Below are 19,329 nucleotides of genomic sequence, written 5' to 3'. Positions count from 1 at the left end.
AATGACTCTGTAGCCCTTTGAAGAAGATGGAAGTTTGACGGAGTGGCAATGTTTGTGAGCATACAAACAGCACACTTTCCCCACAGGAGCCGCCTGTGTAGACTGGCTGTCTGGCTTCGTAACTGGCTGCTGAGCTTTTTATGCAGGTGGGGGGGGGAACAGAACCCATGCTGGATCACAGGAAAAAGCGACTGGATAACAACACATTCGCATATGGTACATGCACACACAAACAAACTTTTCCAACTGAGTGGACAATCTGCATTGCCACAAAGGGACAAAAGAAATGATTTGGGGAGAAAAGATGAAATTACATTTTATGGGTCAGCTGTCCTTCAAAGACTTTTCCAAAAAAAGAGGGCAGGTTGAAATGGCACCGAGGCAGGTTTTAGATAGGCACAGAAAACGTCCAACAAAAGGGCAAGCAGATAGCTTTCCTCTCAGCGCAGTTCATGTTTGGTACATGGCTGCAGCCCGTCTCTATCGCTCTGAGAGGACGAGTGCCCATTGTGAGGCTGTGCTGTAGAAAAAAAGCTTTACATCTCTACTTCTTAATAAATGCAGCTGGATTTTTTTAGGCCACGTTTAAGCATTAAGGTTGCAGAATCACACTGACAGAGTCGTGATGGTAAAGGAAAGTTGGTGTTAATCAGTAATAAAATTCACAGAAAGTTGGAGCTGGTTTGCATTTCAACATACAAGATTGACAGGCCGATGAGAAATTAGATTCCATCTGGCCGTGTCCTTCATTGTGTCCTTCGTACGCACATAGATTCAAATCCACTTAATTGCAGTCATGATTCAATCATCTCTGAGAGTCTACAAGCATCACACATTTTCAGTCCTAAGAATGAGAAGCAAATACATATTCATGCGCTAGATGTAGCTAACCACACCAGCATAACAAGGAAGAAAGGTATACAGCAGTGACAGTGAATTACTATGGCTGAGAAATACATTATGGATGAGTGCATCGCATACTTGTTTTATATGTGTCAGTCATAAGGGATTGAAGATAATGGAAATGATGGTCAAGCCATTGCACTTTAAATTCTGATGATGACAGTGACGACCATAACATATAACAATTCCGTGATGTGAAGAATAATTTGTGTCTCCAACGGTTATTAGATAGTTTAGAAAAGACCAAGGACTCACTTAGAGTTTCTTAAAATAACATTAAATAACAAGGCGAACTTCAAGGTTCTACTTCCCGCTTCTGTTAGTTGCCTATTAAACCAGGCTTGAATTCCAAACTAGTTGTGATGTCAAAACTTTTGTTTGCAGTTCACACCTTAAACCATTTTCAGCAGAGGGATTTTAAAACAGCTTTCCAGAGTCACACTCTACACATACATAATTCTGTAGAGTAAAAGTCAAGCATCCGAGAGAAGTAATAATGACTCAAACACATTTTGAGTGCTGTGTGCTGGATTCTGTGCTGTCACAATGAATGATACCCTTACAAAACTGAGCTGTACAGTACATGCTATGGTCTAATTATCACCATACCATTACTTTGACTCAATCATTAATCCAACTCGTTCTTTAAAAAGCGACAACACAGCAATGCAACTAAATGTCCAAAAACAAACTGTAGTGATATTCTCCTATTGCCCTCATTGGAAAATATCCTACACTGTCCTTATTACTCTCAAGTACTGAATAAGAGGAAATGCGCAACAAGTGTTTGTTATCTAAATTAACATAAAATTCTGGGAGGAACAAAATTAGATCTAATTCAGCTAAGCCACTCACTGGAGACTAAAACAGACATAGATGGAGATAGTAGAGAGAAAAACCAAGCAGGAGAGCAGAAATGGGCAGATGGAGAGGGGAGGGGTCCTGGATTGGTCAGGTCTGGGGCAGGTGTGGAGATGAGGAGGGTGTCAAGGGGCATGAAAAAGGACAGGAAGAAGGGAAGACCAGCAAGACTGGAGGATGGGGTCAGTCTGTTAGTGAAGGAGGAGAACAGAGAGTAAGGAAGCAATGTTGGGACACACAGGGAGAAGGGTAGGAAAGCAAGTGAGATGATAAAATGAAGAGGGAATGAAAGCTTTAGACAAAATATAAAATTAGGAGTGGAAGGAGAGAGAAAGAAAAATACATGGATGAGTGAAGAGTTTACCTAAAGGAACAGAGGGGAAAAGAGCAGAGGTGAGTAAGATGGTCACAGAAGGATAGTTCATATTTAGACAGCTCCCTGCTGCACTCAGCTCTGCTTCAACACAGATAACTCGGTACATCCATTAGTTCAACTAATTCCCATCGCCATCTGCCATGCAATTTCAGATGCACCTCTGGAGTCGCAGAAAAGGTTCAGGACTTTGGGGGGAGGGATGTTGATTTGGAAAATATGAGATTAATTTGCTTAATTGAAGTACCTAATGTTTCCATAACTCAACAGTGGAAATCCTAAAGGAAATCAGGTGGATTAAGTGTGATCACACACCACTCTCTTAAGAATAAATGGTGTCTACTTCCCCTGGATGGATTTTTCTTCTGAATGAAGACCCAGTTTATGAGGAGCTGCCTCATCATAGTTTCTAACTTAGATTATATCATTCTGTCACATTTTATTTAAAAGGCTGTTTTTAATGGCAGTAAGAAAGAACAGAAAATGATGACGACCTTACCTTCATAAGCTACCTTAAATCCATGAGCGCTTACTGCAAAGTCACTGGTAAGCCTCAGTGAAAAAATGGAGCCAGAACTGGTAACAGGCGGAGGGATGGTAAATCCTGTTAACCTGCAGATAAGAGAGGAGACTTCAGTACTGAATTTATTATTTCATTCACATCACATGTATACCCAATAATACACTTACATTATACAGTTGTGGTACCAGCCTGAAAAAATGTTGAAATGTTTCATAAGCTGACATCCATGACAACTTGTCATATGTTATTAAAATATTTTATGTGAAACATTTGCATTCCATAGCTTCTACATGCAAAAACTATACAAGTTCAACAGTAATCAACCTGTAGCAATGGATACCAGTGTTATCTGTGACTACATGTAAAACTAAGCATAGTTTTTAGTTTTTTTAACTCTCTGAACAGTACTAATTTTAAACAGACGACACCATTAAAAAATGTGAGGCCAACAAGTTAAGTTTGTGCCATTTTTTGTATTTAAATCAAACGGGCCTGCTGGGAAAGTAGATCGATGTAATTTTAGAAATTCCACTTGAGGCGTGTGTGCAGTAAAATATATAGATGCGCAAAACCTGTACACCAACGTGATTAAATGCATTAAAAATAATGAAATATCTCACACTACCGGTGACATTGTGCACTGCAGCATTTTGAATCGAACAAAACAGAACTGCTCTGAGAATTGTGATGCAATTTGTCCACCAATAATATACCGAGCAGTATACAATCAAAACCCAAGCGGGAACCTTCCCTATTGTTGGATGCCATTTGAGGCCTGGCAGCTGTATTGTAACAGACTGCTTCATTACTGCATTTCAAATTAGGTGCAGATCCAAACAAATCCATTTGCTTTCACGACGTCGTAAACAAGATGTGTTGCTGACCATTCCTCAGTGGCAGTTGCTGATGCTCTATCGACTTTCCACTGCTGTAAGCCAGGCAGCGAAGCATGAAGTAAACTTGTGCATGACGCAAAATGTCTCCTTCCCTGCTACTATCTCGCTTTCTCGTTATTTTTTCATTACTAGTTTTGGAGCCGTTCGTGTGACTAAATCTCTCCTTGACAATAAGCCAGGTAAATAATGTCTGTAGCGGGCCAAATGTGGAGAAACAGAAACTCTTCTAGTGACAGCAAAGAAGAAGGTGCTGTATTTACAGCTTCAATAGAGTTTCCAATTACAGCACTGTGAACTGTGCAGTAAATAATTACCCTTTTTCACAGGTACTGCACAGCCTGCCAAGACACTTCTAAAAGTCAGTTGCTATATGATGCGGCTTTGAATACAGGAAACAGAACCTAAAATGTGACCTTGTTAGAAGGCTAATCACATAATAGACCATTGCTGAATTTGCAAACTATCATGGTTAAAGTACATCTCCTGGCACTGATTAAACCTCTACAAACGTGTTTCTGTTAATCAAAGTTACATATATAAACATTATTTCAGATTCATGGAATTAATCCCTGTATGCCATAAAACAGCAAAGATGCAACTCTATACCTTTTCCTTCCTTAGTACGCATGGATCAATGAATATGCAAATCGGTCATCCCCTTTATCTTCTACCCTTCCACTACTCGCCTGCGGCTCAAGCACATCTGCTCTCCATTGCCTCTGTTCAAACACTGTAAAATCTTCTATACTACACAACGGCTGACAAGTTGTAACATTGGAGTAATTCAGCACTATACATGCTGGAACTGGAAATTGATTCAAAAAAATAATAATAAGAGAAGGCTCCACCCTGCAACATGACAGGATTGGTTCTTTAGGTTTGTTACATATGAAACCTTGGCTGTTTGATTAAACTGCGGCTTCAAGATGGAAATTCCATGAATGTCACTCATGATGCGTCTTCCAGCATATGATAAAAACACCATATAAACATGTTAACAAAGTTAAAAATGTAATTTGGATTGGAAGGAGTCTTTAAATTCACAACAAATTTAAGTATTTATATAATAGGAAAGAATCTCTGTTGTGTATTTAAATACAGAGGAGAAGCATTGCACAGTGAAACTATTTTTGCCACTTTTCATCCTTTTACTTGTTAATGTTTCTGGCCGATAACATTTGGTAATGCAATATTCAAACAGGCTACAATCTAAATTATAAAGACATAATGTCATTCATTTTGCAAGTCCCAAACCCTGGGAAGTGCAGAGTGGAAGAAACAGCGAAAACAAAACTCCACTCTGTTCTGCACTGAAAATGACAAAAGCAACAAAAGATGTCAAGAATCAAAATATTAAGGAGTTGGCTCAAGCACTGGATTTTTAAAAATGTGTGATGGAAGCATAAATCTAGACAGACTTCCCAGGAGATAGTAAAACGTGGACACACCAGTTTGGCCTGACTTCGGTTCTGTGCTGTCTCAAAAATCATGAAGAAGACAAGCATTAAACCCTGGAATTTCCCTTTGGTTCCACTAGCCATTGAATTTGAAGTGAATATTTGAAATGTCCAAGAAATTCAAAAAACAAGAAAACGCAAATTAGGCCCTTTTCACTTAACTGCTTTGGAGTAAATAAACGAGGCTGCGCAGCGTCATCTGAAGGTGGCAGTAAAAACTACATTATGCAAGGCTGTAATGAACAGAGTAGTGTGCTGCCATGTGGCATGTTATAAATAAGCCCTCAGTCTTTCTTTTGCAAAACCATTCTCTCACTCTCTTGCTGTGCCAATTCAACAGGACAGAGGTTGGAAGGGTCCACAGTGCTATTTCCATGCGGGAGTTGGGTATTTTCAATGAATCACAGTTTGATATCAAGCTGGGTAGTCTTTAAAATTGCTCTCCTTAGCCTAAGTCTGGGGAGGAGGATCCATGGGGGAACTAATTATTAGCTGTGCAGAACGGAAAAGAGCAGAACAATCAGTGGATACAGAGTACATGCTCACACAGATGTCGATGGCACCCACCAACTTGAGTGCAATGCAGTTACACAACGGCCTGCAATGGTGACAGAGGGAAGTGGAACAGATGAACACTTGAGTTGCCTGTCCATGAACTAAAGAGTTCAAACTTTTTGCTTTTTGTTTCGCCATTGAATATGAAGACATAATGTACAGACGAGAGAGAAGAGATGTGCTACTATGGCAACATTTGATACAGAGAGGCAAGGACATGACAAGAGAGAAGACAGACGCTGGGTAACTGCAAGAAAAACAGGTTAATGGGAAGAATTAGGCCTGATGTACTTGAGTCAAGGTCTTAAGTATGTGAATATCTGAAACACAGACATTTGCTCATGACCGAAAGTGAGGTGGATGAAATGCCAAAGAAAAAGCCTAGCCCTACCAAACTAAATCCTTTTTTTAGATTGCACTGCTGTCATCTTGGTACAAAATAGCAAGAAAATGGCGATGTCATGGGGTTAGTCTGCATGAGGGAACGACATCTTTTTCAAGGCTGGCTGTGAAAAAAATTAAGAGGTGACAGTCTAGACAGGAAGAAAGGGTGGATCGACATTCTGTACTCCCACACCTATTGCTAATACAGACATGTCATGTGTCAAGTCTGAATGATGAAAGAATATTTTAAACTTCAGAAAAATAGAACAAACACCATCTTCAACAATGGGGATGGAAATGTATATGTCCCTAAAAAATACGAACTCTGAATAAGTGTGTTTCAATGCTTATGCACTGTAACTTTCTACATGTTATGGCTTGATCGCAATTTCTGGAAGATACATGAAAAATGCTATTATAAGGGAACAGCTGACTGACATTTTCGCAGCATTACGATAATCTTTGGAATGTCCCGCTGTGTTTGGTGCTGTTTTGAACCAAAAAGCACAGCGTGACCCAAGTATGTCTTAACAACAAGAAAATGAAAAGATCTCCATGGTGTGGCATTCTCTGCAGCCTGTTGCTTTGGCAACAGGAGCACCAGGTGAATGACTGGAAAATGTAATTAACAAATAAACACCAAGAGGCCTGCTGTCCTCTTTGACACAAGGAGCTTGTGACTTAGACACCAGACAAGTCTGCAAACTAAATCACACTTCTATTTGAGATTCTGCACAGAAGACATTGGGAAACACTAGATTATGGCCTAATCTCACCGTAAGAGGTAGGCAAGACTCACTAGGGAGCTTTCTCACTCTTTTTTATTTATTTATATATATATCTTAACTGGAGATAGCAAAAGCACATACGTTTAAAGCATCAGTCAGGTAAAAAAATTTTTTTAAAAAAGCAACGAAAATAAACTAAATTTGTATAAGAGAATAGACACTAATGTTGTCATGAGTTTGCAAAGTTTGTTGCAGCAACTAAAATCACAAAAATCACATTTTTAATGAGTCAAAAATCCTTTTAACATTTGGCAATCTGACAAGCACTTGCATTTAATTTAGCGCCCATCCTAGTTTAGTGTAAAAGCCTTTGCTGGTTCATATGGAATACGTTTAGACGGAAATTAGAAAAATACTTCACACCAAACGAATAAGGTTACATTTAAGCAAAACAGGAATATCTTACACTGTGTGTTTTGGTGGGAAGGTTTTAAAAGTGTAGGAAGGATTTATATTATGAGTTTTATGAGTGACAAAGACAAGACCATTAACTGTAGATAACGCAGGGCAACTTTTAGCCAATCAGTAATTGTTTTGATCAGTGATGGAAAATGATGCCAGAGCAGACACACAAGGTCAAAACCAAATTATGTGCTTCTGTGAAAATTCTGAGATGGATTTGATCAAAACCTGTTCAAAACACCAACAACAAAAAAAACATTTCTGTGGTCCTTACACTGGCAGAGTTTGCAAAAAATTTGATCAAAGGCTATAACAACAAAAAAAATACTAAACTGACTTCTGTGCAGCTCTGTGAATAGAATTTGAAAAGCATAACAAATGTGCCACTGATAGAAACCAGTTCTCATGCATCTGTCCTGTGCTCTAAATCGACTTGTCTGAACAACTATAGCGCCCCCTGTCCATGAGTCACAGCAGTACCAGTGGCAAACTGCTCACTGACTGTGAGCGCCTGGGAACAGCGCGCCAATGATTGCCTCAACAGATGCAGCCTTTCCTTCCACCTGAACACCCTACATCAGCCCTCAAGGTAGCTGTCAGACATTCCCGCCATCTGATTAGTGTGTCACAGTAGCAGCATGCCATAGAGAGAGAGAGGGAGAGAGAGACAGGAATGATGTACCTCGATTTGTCTAACTCACTGTCTGTCTGCCTCCATCTGTCTCTCCCTCTGTGTTGCAGTAGCTCTGTCACACTAGCTCACTCTCATTTCCTCTGTCTCTCATTGCATGAGGTTGTTTATTCACTGTTAATTCTCCGTTTCTTATCTGGCTGGTTCACTGTTTGTGTCGCTTTGCCTCTTTGTATCTCTTTGTTTGTCTCTGCCCACCTCTTCTTGTTGCTACACTGCTTTTAACCTCTTTGTGTGAAAGAAACAAAAAGATGGAGCGCAGAAGAAACCTTAAGTGTTCCGACTGATCCTACCAAGTAAGCAACAATTAAAGTGAACTGTTTGCCTTCAGTTTATTGTTCGAAACATAGCAAAATACAGTCTGTTACTTACTAAGGTGAATAATGGCCTTCCTGCTGGCTGCCTCGAAACAAACAGCAGGGATGATTAATAGACTTACTTTGCACAGACATGTCCTGAATCATTACAGAAGCCCCAGACACTGACATTTCATTTTAATAGCTGCAGTATTAAAGGTCAAATCATCCTATCAATTAATTCTTGGTTCCTCTATGACTAATAAGAGCGAAGAATTTTTATATTTTTGTAAATGGCAAGTTCTTGAAAAGCAAAGAGAAATGTATCCTGGTGAATGGTCAGTCTTCTCAGATGTCTTGCATGCTACTAATCTTTAGCTTTGTACAGTAACATGTCATTTTCTACAGTGATTCTCTGCAACTTATTTGCAAGAAATTCTCCAGATGACAAAAGACTGGGTGTCACATGTAGGGACAAAAATGAAAAATTGGGGTAAACTAAAAAAAATTTCAAATTACAGTGTAATTGGTTCATAGCTGAACAGAGAAATGGACAAGCTTGATTTCTCCACCATGCCATCTGCATTGTGGTTCTGTATTTAAAACATCTTCACTTTATGTTGTAGCTTTAAAATATTGAATTCTAAAACTTCACCATCAACCTGCTCTCAATATACTGGGAGTTTTTATGGTGCAGTAACTCGTTTGAAACCAGCTAGTAGTAAATGAGAACCTATGAAGGATCTAAGTGATGGATTTAGGAATGCTGGCACACTCTAGTCCAGACTGTTTTCCCCCTCATGCTCCTAGAGTCATTAAATGCCATTTGGCAAACTCCAAGTTCACCGTCATATGCCTTTTACTCCAGGCAATCTACCAAAAAGGTCTGATTGATGGAGTGCAGCTGAGATGGTCATCCTTCTCTGCTTCAGGTTCTCTCTGCTGAGGACTTCTAAAGCTTTGTTAGAGTGACCATCGGGGTCACATTCACCCCCCAGACCAGCTCCGTTAATCAGTTTGACCCGACAGGCAAATCTAGGTAGAGCCCTGCAGGTTTTAGACTTCCATTTCACTTTTATTAAGGCCACTTTGCTCCTGGTAGCTTTGATGGATTCATAGCTTTGCCCTGATGCCTCAGCACAGTTTTATCACGGTCTACGGACACATCCTTGAACTTCTCAACTTGGTTTTTGTCCTGACATGCAGTGTGAATCTGGGCATCTCTAACTATGTCCGGTCACATAATTTTAACAGGTGGCCTTAATCAAGTTGTATACATAACTGAATGATAGTTATAGCAAACAAGAAGCATCTGACCATATTGCGAGTGTTACAGCAAAGGGTCTGAATACTTTTTTAAGTAACAAAAACCACTATGGGGTATGGCGCATAGACTGATGAACAAAAATGGAAATTTTATCCATTTAAAACTAAATGTATCGCACAGTAAAGAAGGTACAAGAGAAAGGGGTAAGAAATACCTTTTAAAATGAACATAGGTCATCTAGGTTGGAGGTGACCTTTGTTCTTCTGTAATTCTTTAAGATGTTTATAGCAAATACAAGAGTCATAATGATCACAGTGTTTACAAAACTTGAGTGCTCATTTGCTTGAGACTTCGATATGGCTCATGGTCACAATATGTTTATGTATGAATCATTTTCTGTCCCTCACTCTCTCACCACAAGACACTATTTGGATTGGCTGCAACCAGCCTACACCGAATGGCAATATATTGGCTAGCAGCATAAATTTCATGTACTGCACATGAACGTTCTGCACTGTGTTTTCTGTATATAATCAGACAATATAGATTCAGTCCACTTGACATCAGTGGCACTACTTGTTTCATGACTGCTGTTGACGCTGTAGGATTTTATCACAGGACATAATAAGAAAATAGTAATATATAGAACACAGGTCAAGAGTGACAGATTTATGTTCAACCGACTAAAACTATATGTGCTAACTGAAGTGACTCAGAGGGTTAAGGATGGTAAAGTATCAGAGATAAATTTCAGTTGTTAACCTCTCTTTTATTTCAGTACTAATCTCATCACACGGGAAAAAAAAAAAAAACACGTATGGTTCATGCATAAAATCTGATCTATGCTCACCACTCCACAGTCAAATAAAAGGCAGGGCGGTATTTTTTCATGCAATAACTAGAGTCAGAGACCCAAGGTTCTACTAACGACAATTAGAATTCACAGCTCATAGGGCAGCTATTGTTGTAACACGTGCCAAAGTGTGCATGTGCTGTGTGCCATGTTTTGGTCAGAAATGTGGTCGGCTTTATGGGGCAGAGTCTATCCAATCAGAAATACTTGCAAATGTGACATCTGTCCTGCTAACCAATCCAACACAGGGCTACACAGAAGAACCACTGTGGTAATAAGTCTGTTTAATAAGACAGTTTTACAACAAATATCATGATTAAAGTAAGTTTATAAATGTCTTGTAGGGTGAAGCACAGAATTTTAAAGGTGTACCTGAACTCTGCAAAAATATTGCAAACACTAAAATGTGGCTGCATATTTGGGAAATGTGGAGTGATGCTAACACGAGGTTCAAGCGGATGGTAGTTATTTTACTTAAACATACAAAACAACTGGTAGGCTACCTTTAGAAACATCAATAACAGTCATTTTTAGAACTGTATCTCAAAATTACATCGATTTGTCTTGTATCACTGTGTATCAGAACATACATGGAAAGAAGACTTTGTCCAATATTAAAAGTCGAAGTGTAATACGTGCATGAGCCTAATTTGGTTTTCTTTGCAAATTTTTATTGGAAGAATTAAATTTGGTTTTAAATTCTGAGATTAAAAGCTCCAGAAGAAAACTAAGCTATGCACATAATGTGTGTTTGAGTCCACAACTGACATTCAATATGACATTTTCATTCACATTTGAAAACCCAGTGTGAGATTGGCAAACTTTAAAAACGAAGCTGTGAGAAAAAAAGATCATTATTAGTCATATGCACCGTAGTGTAAGGTTTTTTCACAATATGTGGCGGCTGAAAAACATCACAATTTTGGTCATTTTAATGTTGTCAGAAAAAAAAAACATCTAATCTGCTTATAGCAGGTGGCATTCAAAATGACACGACAGGATCCTCACAAAAGGAAAGAAAAAAGATATTCTTTTTCTTTGGTTGTCAGAAGGACAAAACCTAAAATCCGGCAGAACTGCTAACTAGACTTCAAATAAAAGACAGCAAGAATTACACAATGAAAGTAACACACAAGTAGAAATTGACAATCTTCCACTAGTGTTATAGCTGATAAACATGAAAAAAAAACGAACCTTTAGGACAAGAAACCAGCATGGTTAACTGAAATGGAAAGAAAAACAAGACAATCTAAAACTGTCTCTCTGTCACTGCAATTCCATGGACATTAAGAGTCTGTGATTCAGTACATTCGATTTGAAAAAAACATTACGGCCACATAAAAATGCCAATTCCCAGATTTAGTTGAAATAGGTTTATGCCAATATAGACAGAGCAGTGTTGGAGATAAAATCCTTTTATGTCACAATGCCCAATGTTTAAAGGTCCAAAAGTAATTGGACAGATATAAAATAATCAAACAACAGCTATCGACAGATGCTTTATACCTTTGCTGTGATGCTCTCCCATGGCTGTGGGGTCTCACTGTCTTGAGTTTGGTTTCAGACCAAGCCACCTTCACATTAGAAGACTCATCTCATCAGGGATACTCTACGTCTCCACCCTGAAAAGCTATTTGATTGCTTTAACTGTATGTTTGCAATTTTTGTCCTGCTAAATGATGAAATGGTGTCCAGTAACTACGCTGAATCTGACAGAATGATCCTGAATACCTCTGCATTCATCCTGTTGATTCAGTCTGCAGTAAATGAATTTAAGTAGGTGTACCTGTCCCCCTAGTCAGACATGCCCAGATCAGAACTACCACTGTTTCAGATGAGCTGGTATGAATAGGTCATGAACAGTTTTTTTTCCCCTTCTTTCCATAATTTGGATTTGGATGAATATTGAAATTGATAGTTGTTTAATCAGTCCTCCAAACTTTGTTCCAGATGTCTACCAGTTTCTTGTAAAACATTTCATTGTGAAAAGATGATGGACTTGCTGCGCCATTATATAATGCAAATAATTTTCTGGTCATGCATGACACTTATCCTCCTTAGTCCACTAGTTCATTTTTCTAGTTTTCCTGTGTGCACCTCCTTTTTTTTTTTTTCAAGAATGAATCCAACTTTTGGCAAATCACTTGTATGTCAACATGCAGTCAATGGCATAACGCACATTTTCAAGACAAGCCTCACTCTACAAGGAAGAAATTCACAATGACAAGCAAAAGGAATGATATAGAGAAGAGGAGAAAAGAATAGAATACAAGAATAAGAAAACTGTTAAAAATTTGCATCTCTAACTGATAGACGTGTGAACTCCTTGATGCATGAGCTAATGATGAAATCACACCTGTCCAGCTGCACAGGTTCTTTAGTTTTTCCTTTAATTACTCTTGAATCCTTGCAATTGCCCACTATGTGTTAAGTTGTATATTGCCTACGCAGTTGTTTCCATATTGATGAAAACCTGCTCAAGTTAAAGCTGACAGTCTTTAATGTAGAGTGCATTATTGTATTTTTTTTAAAAATGTGGTGAAACAAAGAGCCTAAAAAATAAACACTGTTCAAATACTTACAGTCTGGAATATATCTCTACTCAATAAGGTTTGGAAGTCATTCGGGCAGGTTTGTTACACACAGAAGTTGCTCTTTAGTTTGTCACTTGCAATTAAAGCTTTAATTTTGGCAGCACACCTTGGTGGAGTGATGCTACATTCAGATTAACACTAAGCGTTGTTGTCAAGCTTCAAACTGGCATCACTACCTCACTTTGATTACCGAGGTCATTCAAGCAAACACAACACATTTTAAAATGCGCAGGACAGACAAGTCCAGACCACTTTATCTACTACTGTACTCACACCTCTGCATGGTTTCTACTGTTTTTGTTTTCCTTTTAAGTTTCTGTGCCTCCTATTGTGAAGGCCCAACGTACAAGCTTTTAAGATACACATTAATGATAGTCAGCTTAAGGAAAAGATACGTTTCAGCCGAAAAACCAATCAGTCACAACACTAAAATCAGGTGCCTAATATTGTGTACGTCCTCTCTCATGTCGCTAAAACTGCTCTGACTTGTAGCATCAGGTACCAAGATGTTAACATCAAAACCTTTAGGAGCCATGTGTTGAAAGACGGTAATTTTAGTAGTGAGGCCCTGCTGGTCCTGAGCTGATGCTTAACATGCCCATTACAGCAGTTGACAGTAGTCAGCATGGGCACTCCTGTCCGATCTGAAGCTGCATAGCCTATACGCAGCAAGCTGTGACACACTGTTGGTTCTCTTCTATCACAGACAGCATATTATGGTTTTCAGAAAATTGGGCTACAGCAGCAATTATGTGGGATTGGACAACACTGGCCAGTCTTCGCTCCCCATTAGAGAGCCTTGGGCACCTATGATTCTGTCAACAATTCACCAGTTCTTCTTTGAACCACTTCTGGTAACCGCTACATACCACGAACACCCCAAAATTTCTGTTGGTTTGAGGATCCTCAGACTTAGTCATTGAGCCATCACAGTGTGTCCCTTGTTTACGTCATTCAGATCCTTAAATTTGCCCAATGTTTTTTGTTTCCAAAATGTCTTCTACCAAGATAATCAATGCTATTTATCTCAATCTGCCAGTGGTTTTAATGTTGTAACTGTTTGCCACACATTCAAATATTACAAAATCTACAGAGAAGCCGACTGCCAAGATTCAAACCACAGTGATCAGCCATAGTCAAAGGTAAACAAGTACTAACACTATCTCAGTGGTGTTAAGTCCCATGGCGCCAGGTGCATGGTAAAGCAACAAATGATCCTCTTTTACAACAAAATTGGAAACAACAGAATACTAAAATACACAATAGTAGATCCACAATTCACCCGAATAAAGTTTCACAACAACGAAAAGAATCACTTTATTTTCTTTTGTTTCAAGCTGTAAAATCTTCACAGATGCATGGCCGCTGTGCTTAGCTTTGGCTTTAGCTGAGGTCTATAAAGAAGAGATCACTTCACGAGGTATAACAAGACAATAAGACTTTATAGCCGAATTACAAATCAAAGCCTTAATCAACACATCCTTTGATATGTGCTTGTCATACAAAAGTGTATAATGGCAGCAGCAAAAAGATCACTATAATGGCTACATTATTTGTGCAGGGCAACGGTGAAATAAAAGACTCTCCTGCTCTCCTCTACTGTCCTTAGCATAAAATTCAGCACAATAATGAGAGCTTCAACCAGCCATTCTCATTCGTAAGGGACTGAACATAATGTAAGTGCAGCACAGGGTGAGAGGGATGGTGAAAAACTTCACAGAGCAAAGAGAATACATAGATCAATGGGGAGACACGCTAATCAGGTCCATCATGGGGATGTCGATTCTTTTTCATGTTAAAAATTCATTGTCGCTTTTGTCGTGTTCCCTTCTGAATTTCTGCCTTAATTAATTAATAGCATTAATAAATGAAAGGCCTCTTTAATCTTGATCAAGGTTTCTATTTATAAATAGCCCCAAAAAGGAAAAGAAAAGCAGAGACCAGGGTTGTCTGTCATTATGTTCATCTTCTTATTTATACCAGCTGAAATAACACCTGAGCGAACAACACATTAACATACATTTAGAGAAAGGAAAGGAAAACAAGAATAAGCAGAAAGCAAAATCTTCAGATGTTGCCTTATGGAAATAAGCATTCTTCTGAACAAGTTGCTGGAGGAGAGGATTGGAAGGTGTGTGTTGTATCTTTCTTGACAATGTTAAACAAAGGGTAAGAAAACAAGGTAAAAAAGCATGTTTTTCTTCCTCCTTCCCAGTGATTTTAGTTTTGGAGATAATTAGTTGCGTAAGAGCAGAAGTTCTAGCATACACTTTAGGCCTTAGAGGCACAGCAAAGACTCATGGAATTATCATTTTCCTGGCGCCACACAGCACAGTCTCACATTGTGAGAAAATCCACCACGAGGAAAAAAACAAAACTGTGACTAAAGCACAAAGAACAACATTGCTATTTAGGGGTTCGGGTTGGATCAGGAAAAACCCATCAAAATTTGAGCCATTTGCCTTTGTCTCAAAGCAAGAATTAGTTGTGCTTTTCCTCCTTCTGACTGAATGGCAGGATTAGTTCCATGTGAATTTATAAAGTCTCATCAAAATATCATCTCTCACTTCTTCCGTTGCAGAATTCTTCACCCCTATATCATCAGTTATGGCTCTTAGAACCTAATGGCTTGACAAAACACCAATATAATCTCTCACAACAGTAAATATGACTCAGTATAAGAACTTGCTGTCCAGTATTCCCAAGAACAACAACTATCTTGCTAATATTCTTCAAATGTAGCAAAGCAAACAATTAGTGTGCAACACACACCAACATAACTTGTACTGTAATTTCATTACTCTGGCAAACATCCATCTTTCGCAGTCATCCATTTAAATATGCCAGATCACAAGTGACATGAGTTCAGAGGTTTTCTACAGTACTGCGACTATTAAGCTGTCAGGAAAGAAAACTACTGGTGCATGACTTCACTCTAAAAACATAATATCTGTGCATTTTATTTAAATATGTTAATTTAGATCATTTACAAAGAAATGATAACTTGTACATTGAATATTTATAGTTTCCAGATTTATAGTGTTTGAGTGAAGAATGCCTGGTAAAGGAATTTCTTTGTACAGCTCTCTGGTGGTTCCCATGCAGAAAACATTTACATATATTTATTTCCCTACAGGCTGACTATAAAACATTGGTTACTTGATAACTATGCTGCAAACAGTAATCATACATTCCCGTCAAAATATTGATTCTGCACAGCCACCTTTCTGACACCGTCACTGCAGCTTCCATCTATAGCAGATGCTTGAACCAACATCCCTGTAAACAAACACCTCAGTGCACAGTTGGGAGTACTGTGGAGAGTCACACTGAATTGATAAAAAAGATGCATATTTAATATATTTGCAATTTTAGCTGAAATCTTCATCATGCTCCACAGCAGCAAAGCAAAAAATATTTTCAGCTCACACAGCATTACACACCTCACTGCCACAGGGTTTTATTTTACCTTTCTCAGTCCTCACTGACCACTAGCGCAGCAGTAAAATGCCACAAAAGCAAACCTAACAGAACATATTGAGCAGCACAGTATTAATGTATATTTAACACTTTCTGTATTGGCTTTTTACAGCAAAAGCATTCCACTGAAGAGAGCTGTGTTTGCTATATATTGCAAAATTCCCATAAGGTTTGTTAAGTGACAGCCAAAGTCTATTCATTTATCATTGTTTGTACACAATACGTCAATTTATATTGTGACTGAACATCAAATGATAGTTTTTCACTTGTTCAAACCGCAAGCATTACAGATATGTATAAACAATAGGGTTTAATGATTTGAGGAAAATATCTAGTTTTACATTTTTTGACATATTGTAATCTGATTTGCAATTCTTTTTTTTTTTAAAGTCAAGCTTCAGTTCAATATTCACCATGTAGTAAATTAATTGTATTGGTGGCACATTCTGACGGGATGCCATCAAGAGCATGGCTTTGACACAGTGAGGATGGCATGATTTTGTAAAAACCACTGACACAACAGTTTAACCTTTGGGTCAGACACACTACATAACATACAGCCTAAATTTTCTAATTGCATTATGTCAAATCATAACTTCAATTTCAAATCAAGTTATTGCTCAGCCCTAATAAACAGCAATCTATACGACCAGATATGGAAACTCTGTTATTTGCTGTCATATACTAATAAAAATCTATCAACTGTAACAAATGTATTTGCCAATTCTTATTATAGTTACACATAATTATTGAACCAAAGTAAAAGCTGCCCTTTTCTTGACAATTAATGTCATTAATTAACAATTTTTCACTGGACTCCTGTGATGATAACCGATATAATTGTGTTGCACGCAACTGCAACGAAGAACTTGCAAAATGTGTTGCTGCATGTTTAGTTTGAGGTAATGCCTATCCATTGAAAACAGTTCATTGCACTGATTCTTTCATATGCAAGAATTCATCCTGTTGCCATACTGTAAAAAGTTCTTGCATCACCCAGCTCTATCATGATACTCAATAATGCAAATAAATAATTAAAGATACTTTCAAACATTAAAATTGGACCTCATATAATATTCTACCATCAGTGGAAAATGTCTAAATAATTTCTCAGTTCAATAATTTTGTTTGAATAAATAGATTTTTGGTGAGCAGGCTCTACTGCAGCCTTGAGCTGCCCGCCTTGACAGTGAGTTCTTCTTGCACAGTGAATTGGTTTGGTGAATAGCGATTTTTTTATTTATTTTTTTTAAATTACGGTTTGGGCAACATACAAATCCAGATCAAAAACAAGTTTTAAAAAAACAAAAAAAATTCATGCATCCCTGGTAGGATTGTAATGGGTCAATGATCATTCCAAAGTTCAAAGCTAAAACTTTAAGACAACAGCTGAGAAGGTAGCAGACAGCCACTCATATTTTCAAACATGTTTAGTGCAATCGTAAAAGCACCAAGAACAAACAGGCCCAACAACCACACAAACAAACACTCATCATGATTTTCGGTAATATGGTTCAATGTAACAGAACTTAACAGTAAGAACTTGCTGCAACCCTTTCAAGCTTCCATGAATATGTACACATGTGGCGCCCAGTAAAGCTCTACACAAGCGCAATCTTTCACAATGAAATTAAAATCAAACTAAGTGCCTTCCATATTGAGGACAAGAAACAAGCAACTGAAGGCAGAGAAATGGCTGAAAAATAAAGAAATAACACTGAAGCAAAGAATGCACCTCCACTGTGATGGGTTAACTTTAAAGAAGGAATCTGATTTCATTTTGGATATCCTCAGCATCGTCATGTTTCGCCTCTTTCAAAACAGCTATTGATTATTCAGTAACAGATTTGTGCTGCCACCAAAGCTTTTTATTTTAAATCTGTTTGTTTATGGGGAAATGTTTACACCTTCTGTCATTTAAAGATCAATTTAAGCTTGTTAAGGAAAGGAAGGAGACAAGAAAAACATCAGCTGAAAAATTGGAAGCATGGTAACAGTCCTGATGGTTTAGGCAAAGATTTCACGAGGGATGCAGGAAATACTTCGTTTTTTTATAAGAAAATTTGCATTTATAGGAATAAAACAAACAAACAAACAAAAAAACAGGCTACTGACAAAAAGGGGGATCAGTCATACTGGCTCAGCGGTGATATTAAGTAAAAGTTTAACTATATAAATACATGAAAGTAACACAGAGCACCTGAGAGTCTTCTACTTCATTAGAAGTACTAGAAACTGCCTCCTGAATTGTGTGCTTTTGTTTTCACGCAAATAAAGACATTAGAAATTGACGCATATCATATAAAAACACGCGCTGTTAAAGACCTGACAGAAAAACACACAACAGAGCAGCCGCTGTTGAGTTTATCTAATTTACTTATCTAACAAACTTTACTTTCTGCTATTCTGCAATCTCATGTGACCGTCGCGATTTAACCTGATTCTGTCGGTCAAATCAACACACGAGTGAAAGAAAATTACTGTCGATACTATCACACAGACGAAGCAAACTTTAGCAAAAAAAAAAAAACTAATTAGCTAATTTTGTTGTGTAGTTTAAACAACAGTAACAGAGTAAAGGTTAGGAAACTTTAAAGAACAATAAACTAATCAGAAAACTTACTAAAGTTATTCCAGGAGGTCAAACTGAAGCTTCGTCTTCCACGCAGGTGAGACTAATTACTGAGCTGCATTCAGGAACACTGGGAAATTTGGCAGTTGTTCTTTAACGTAACGTGGAGACTTCAAGGGTTACTTTTCTTCTCACATTAAACATTAGAAATGTATAGAACACGACTAATTTTGAAATAAGTTGATATATCCAAATTGTACGAGGGACTGATAGTGCCACGATATTTTTTTTAAAGGTGATTGACACTGAAGTAAACAAACCTAGGCAAATTTAACATCTAATAAATCGCAGCATGTGAAGCGGCATCAACAGCATGTGTGATCACACGTGATGTCTGCCATAACAGCTTGATGTTTTGCCATTTTATTGAAATT

General features: G+C 38.0%; 1 protein-coding gene across 1 annotated transcript in view; it reads right to left on the bottom strand.

Moving 5' to 3' along the window:
* LOC103353833 (CUB and sushi domain-containing protein 3) overlaps positions 1-19,329 on the bottom strand; it is a 218,033-nt gene that overhangs the window by 180,305 nt on the left and 18,399 nt on the right. The window contains exon 3 of the mRNA XM_008276992.1: positions 2,637-2,749. Coding sequence (XP_008275214.1) covers positions 2,637-2,749 — 113 coding nt within the window. The remainder of the gene's footprint in view (positions 1-2,636; positions 2,750-19,329) is intronic.

Source organism: Stegastes partitus, unplaced genomic scaffold (genome assembly GCF_000690725.1).
Source record: "Stegastes partitus isolate 25-593 unplaced genomic scaffold, Stegastes_partitus-1.0.2 Scaffold85, whole genome shotgun sequence".
NCBI classification, from domain to species: domain Eukaryota; kingdom Metazoa; phylum Chordata; class Actinopteri; family Pomacentridae; genus Stegastes; species Stegastes partitus.
Note: the sequence above shows the minus strand (reverse complement) of the source record. Positions and strands in the feature narration are given on the sequence as shown.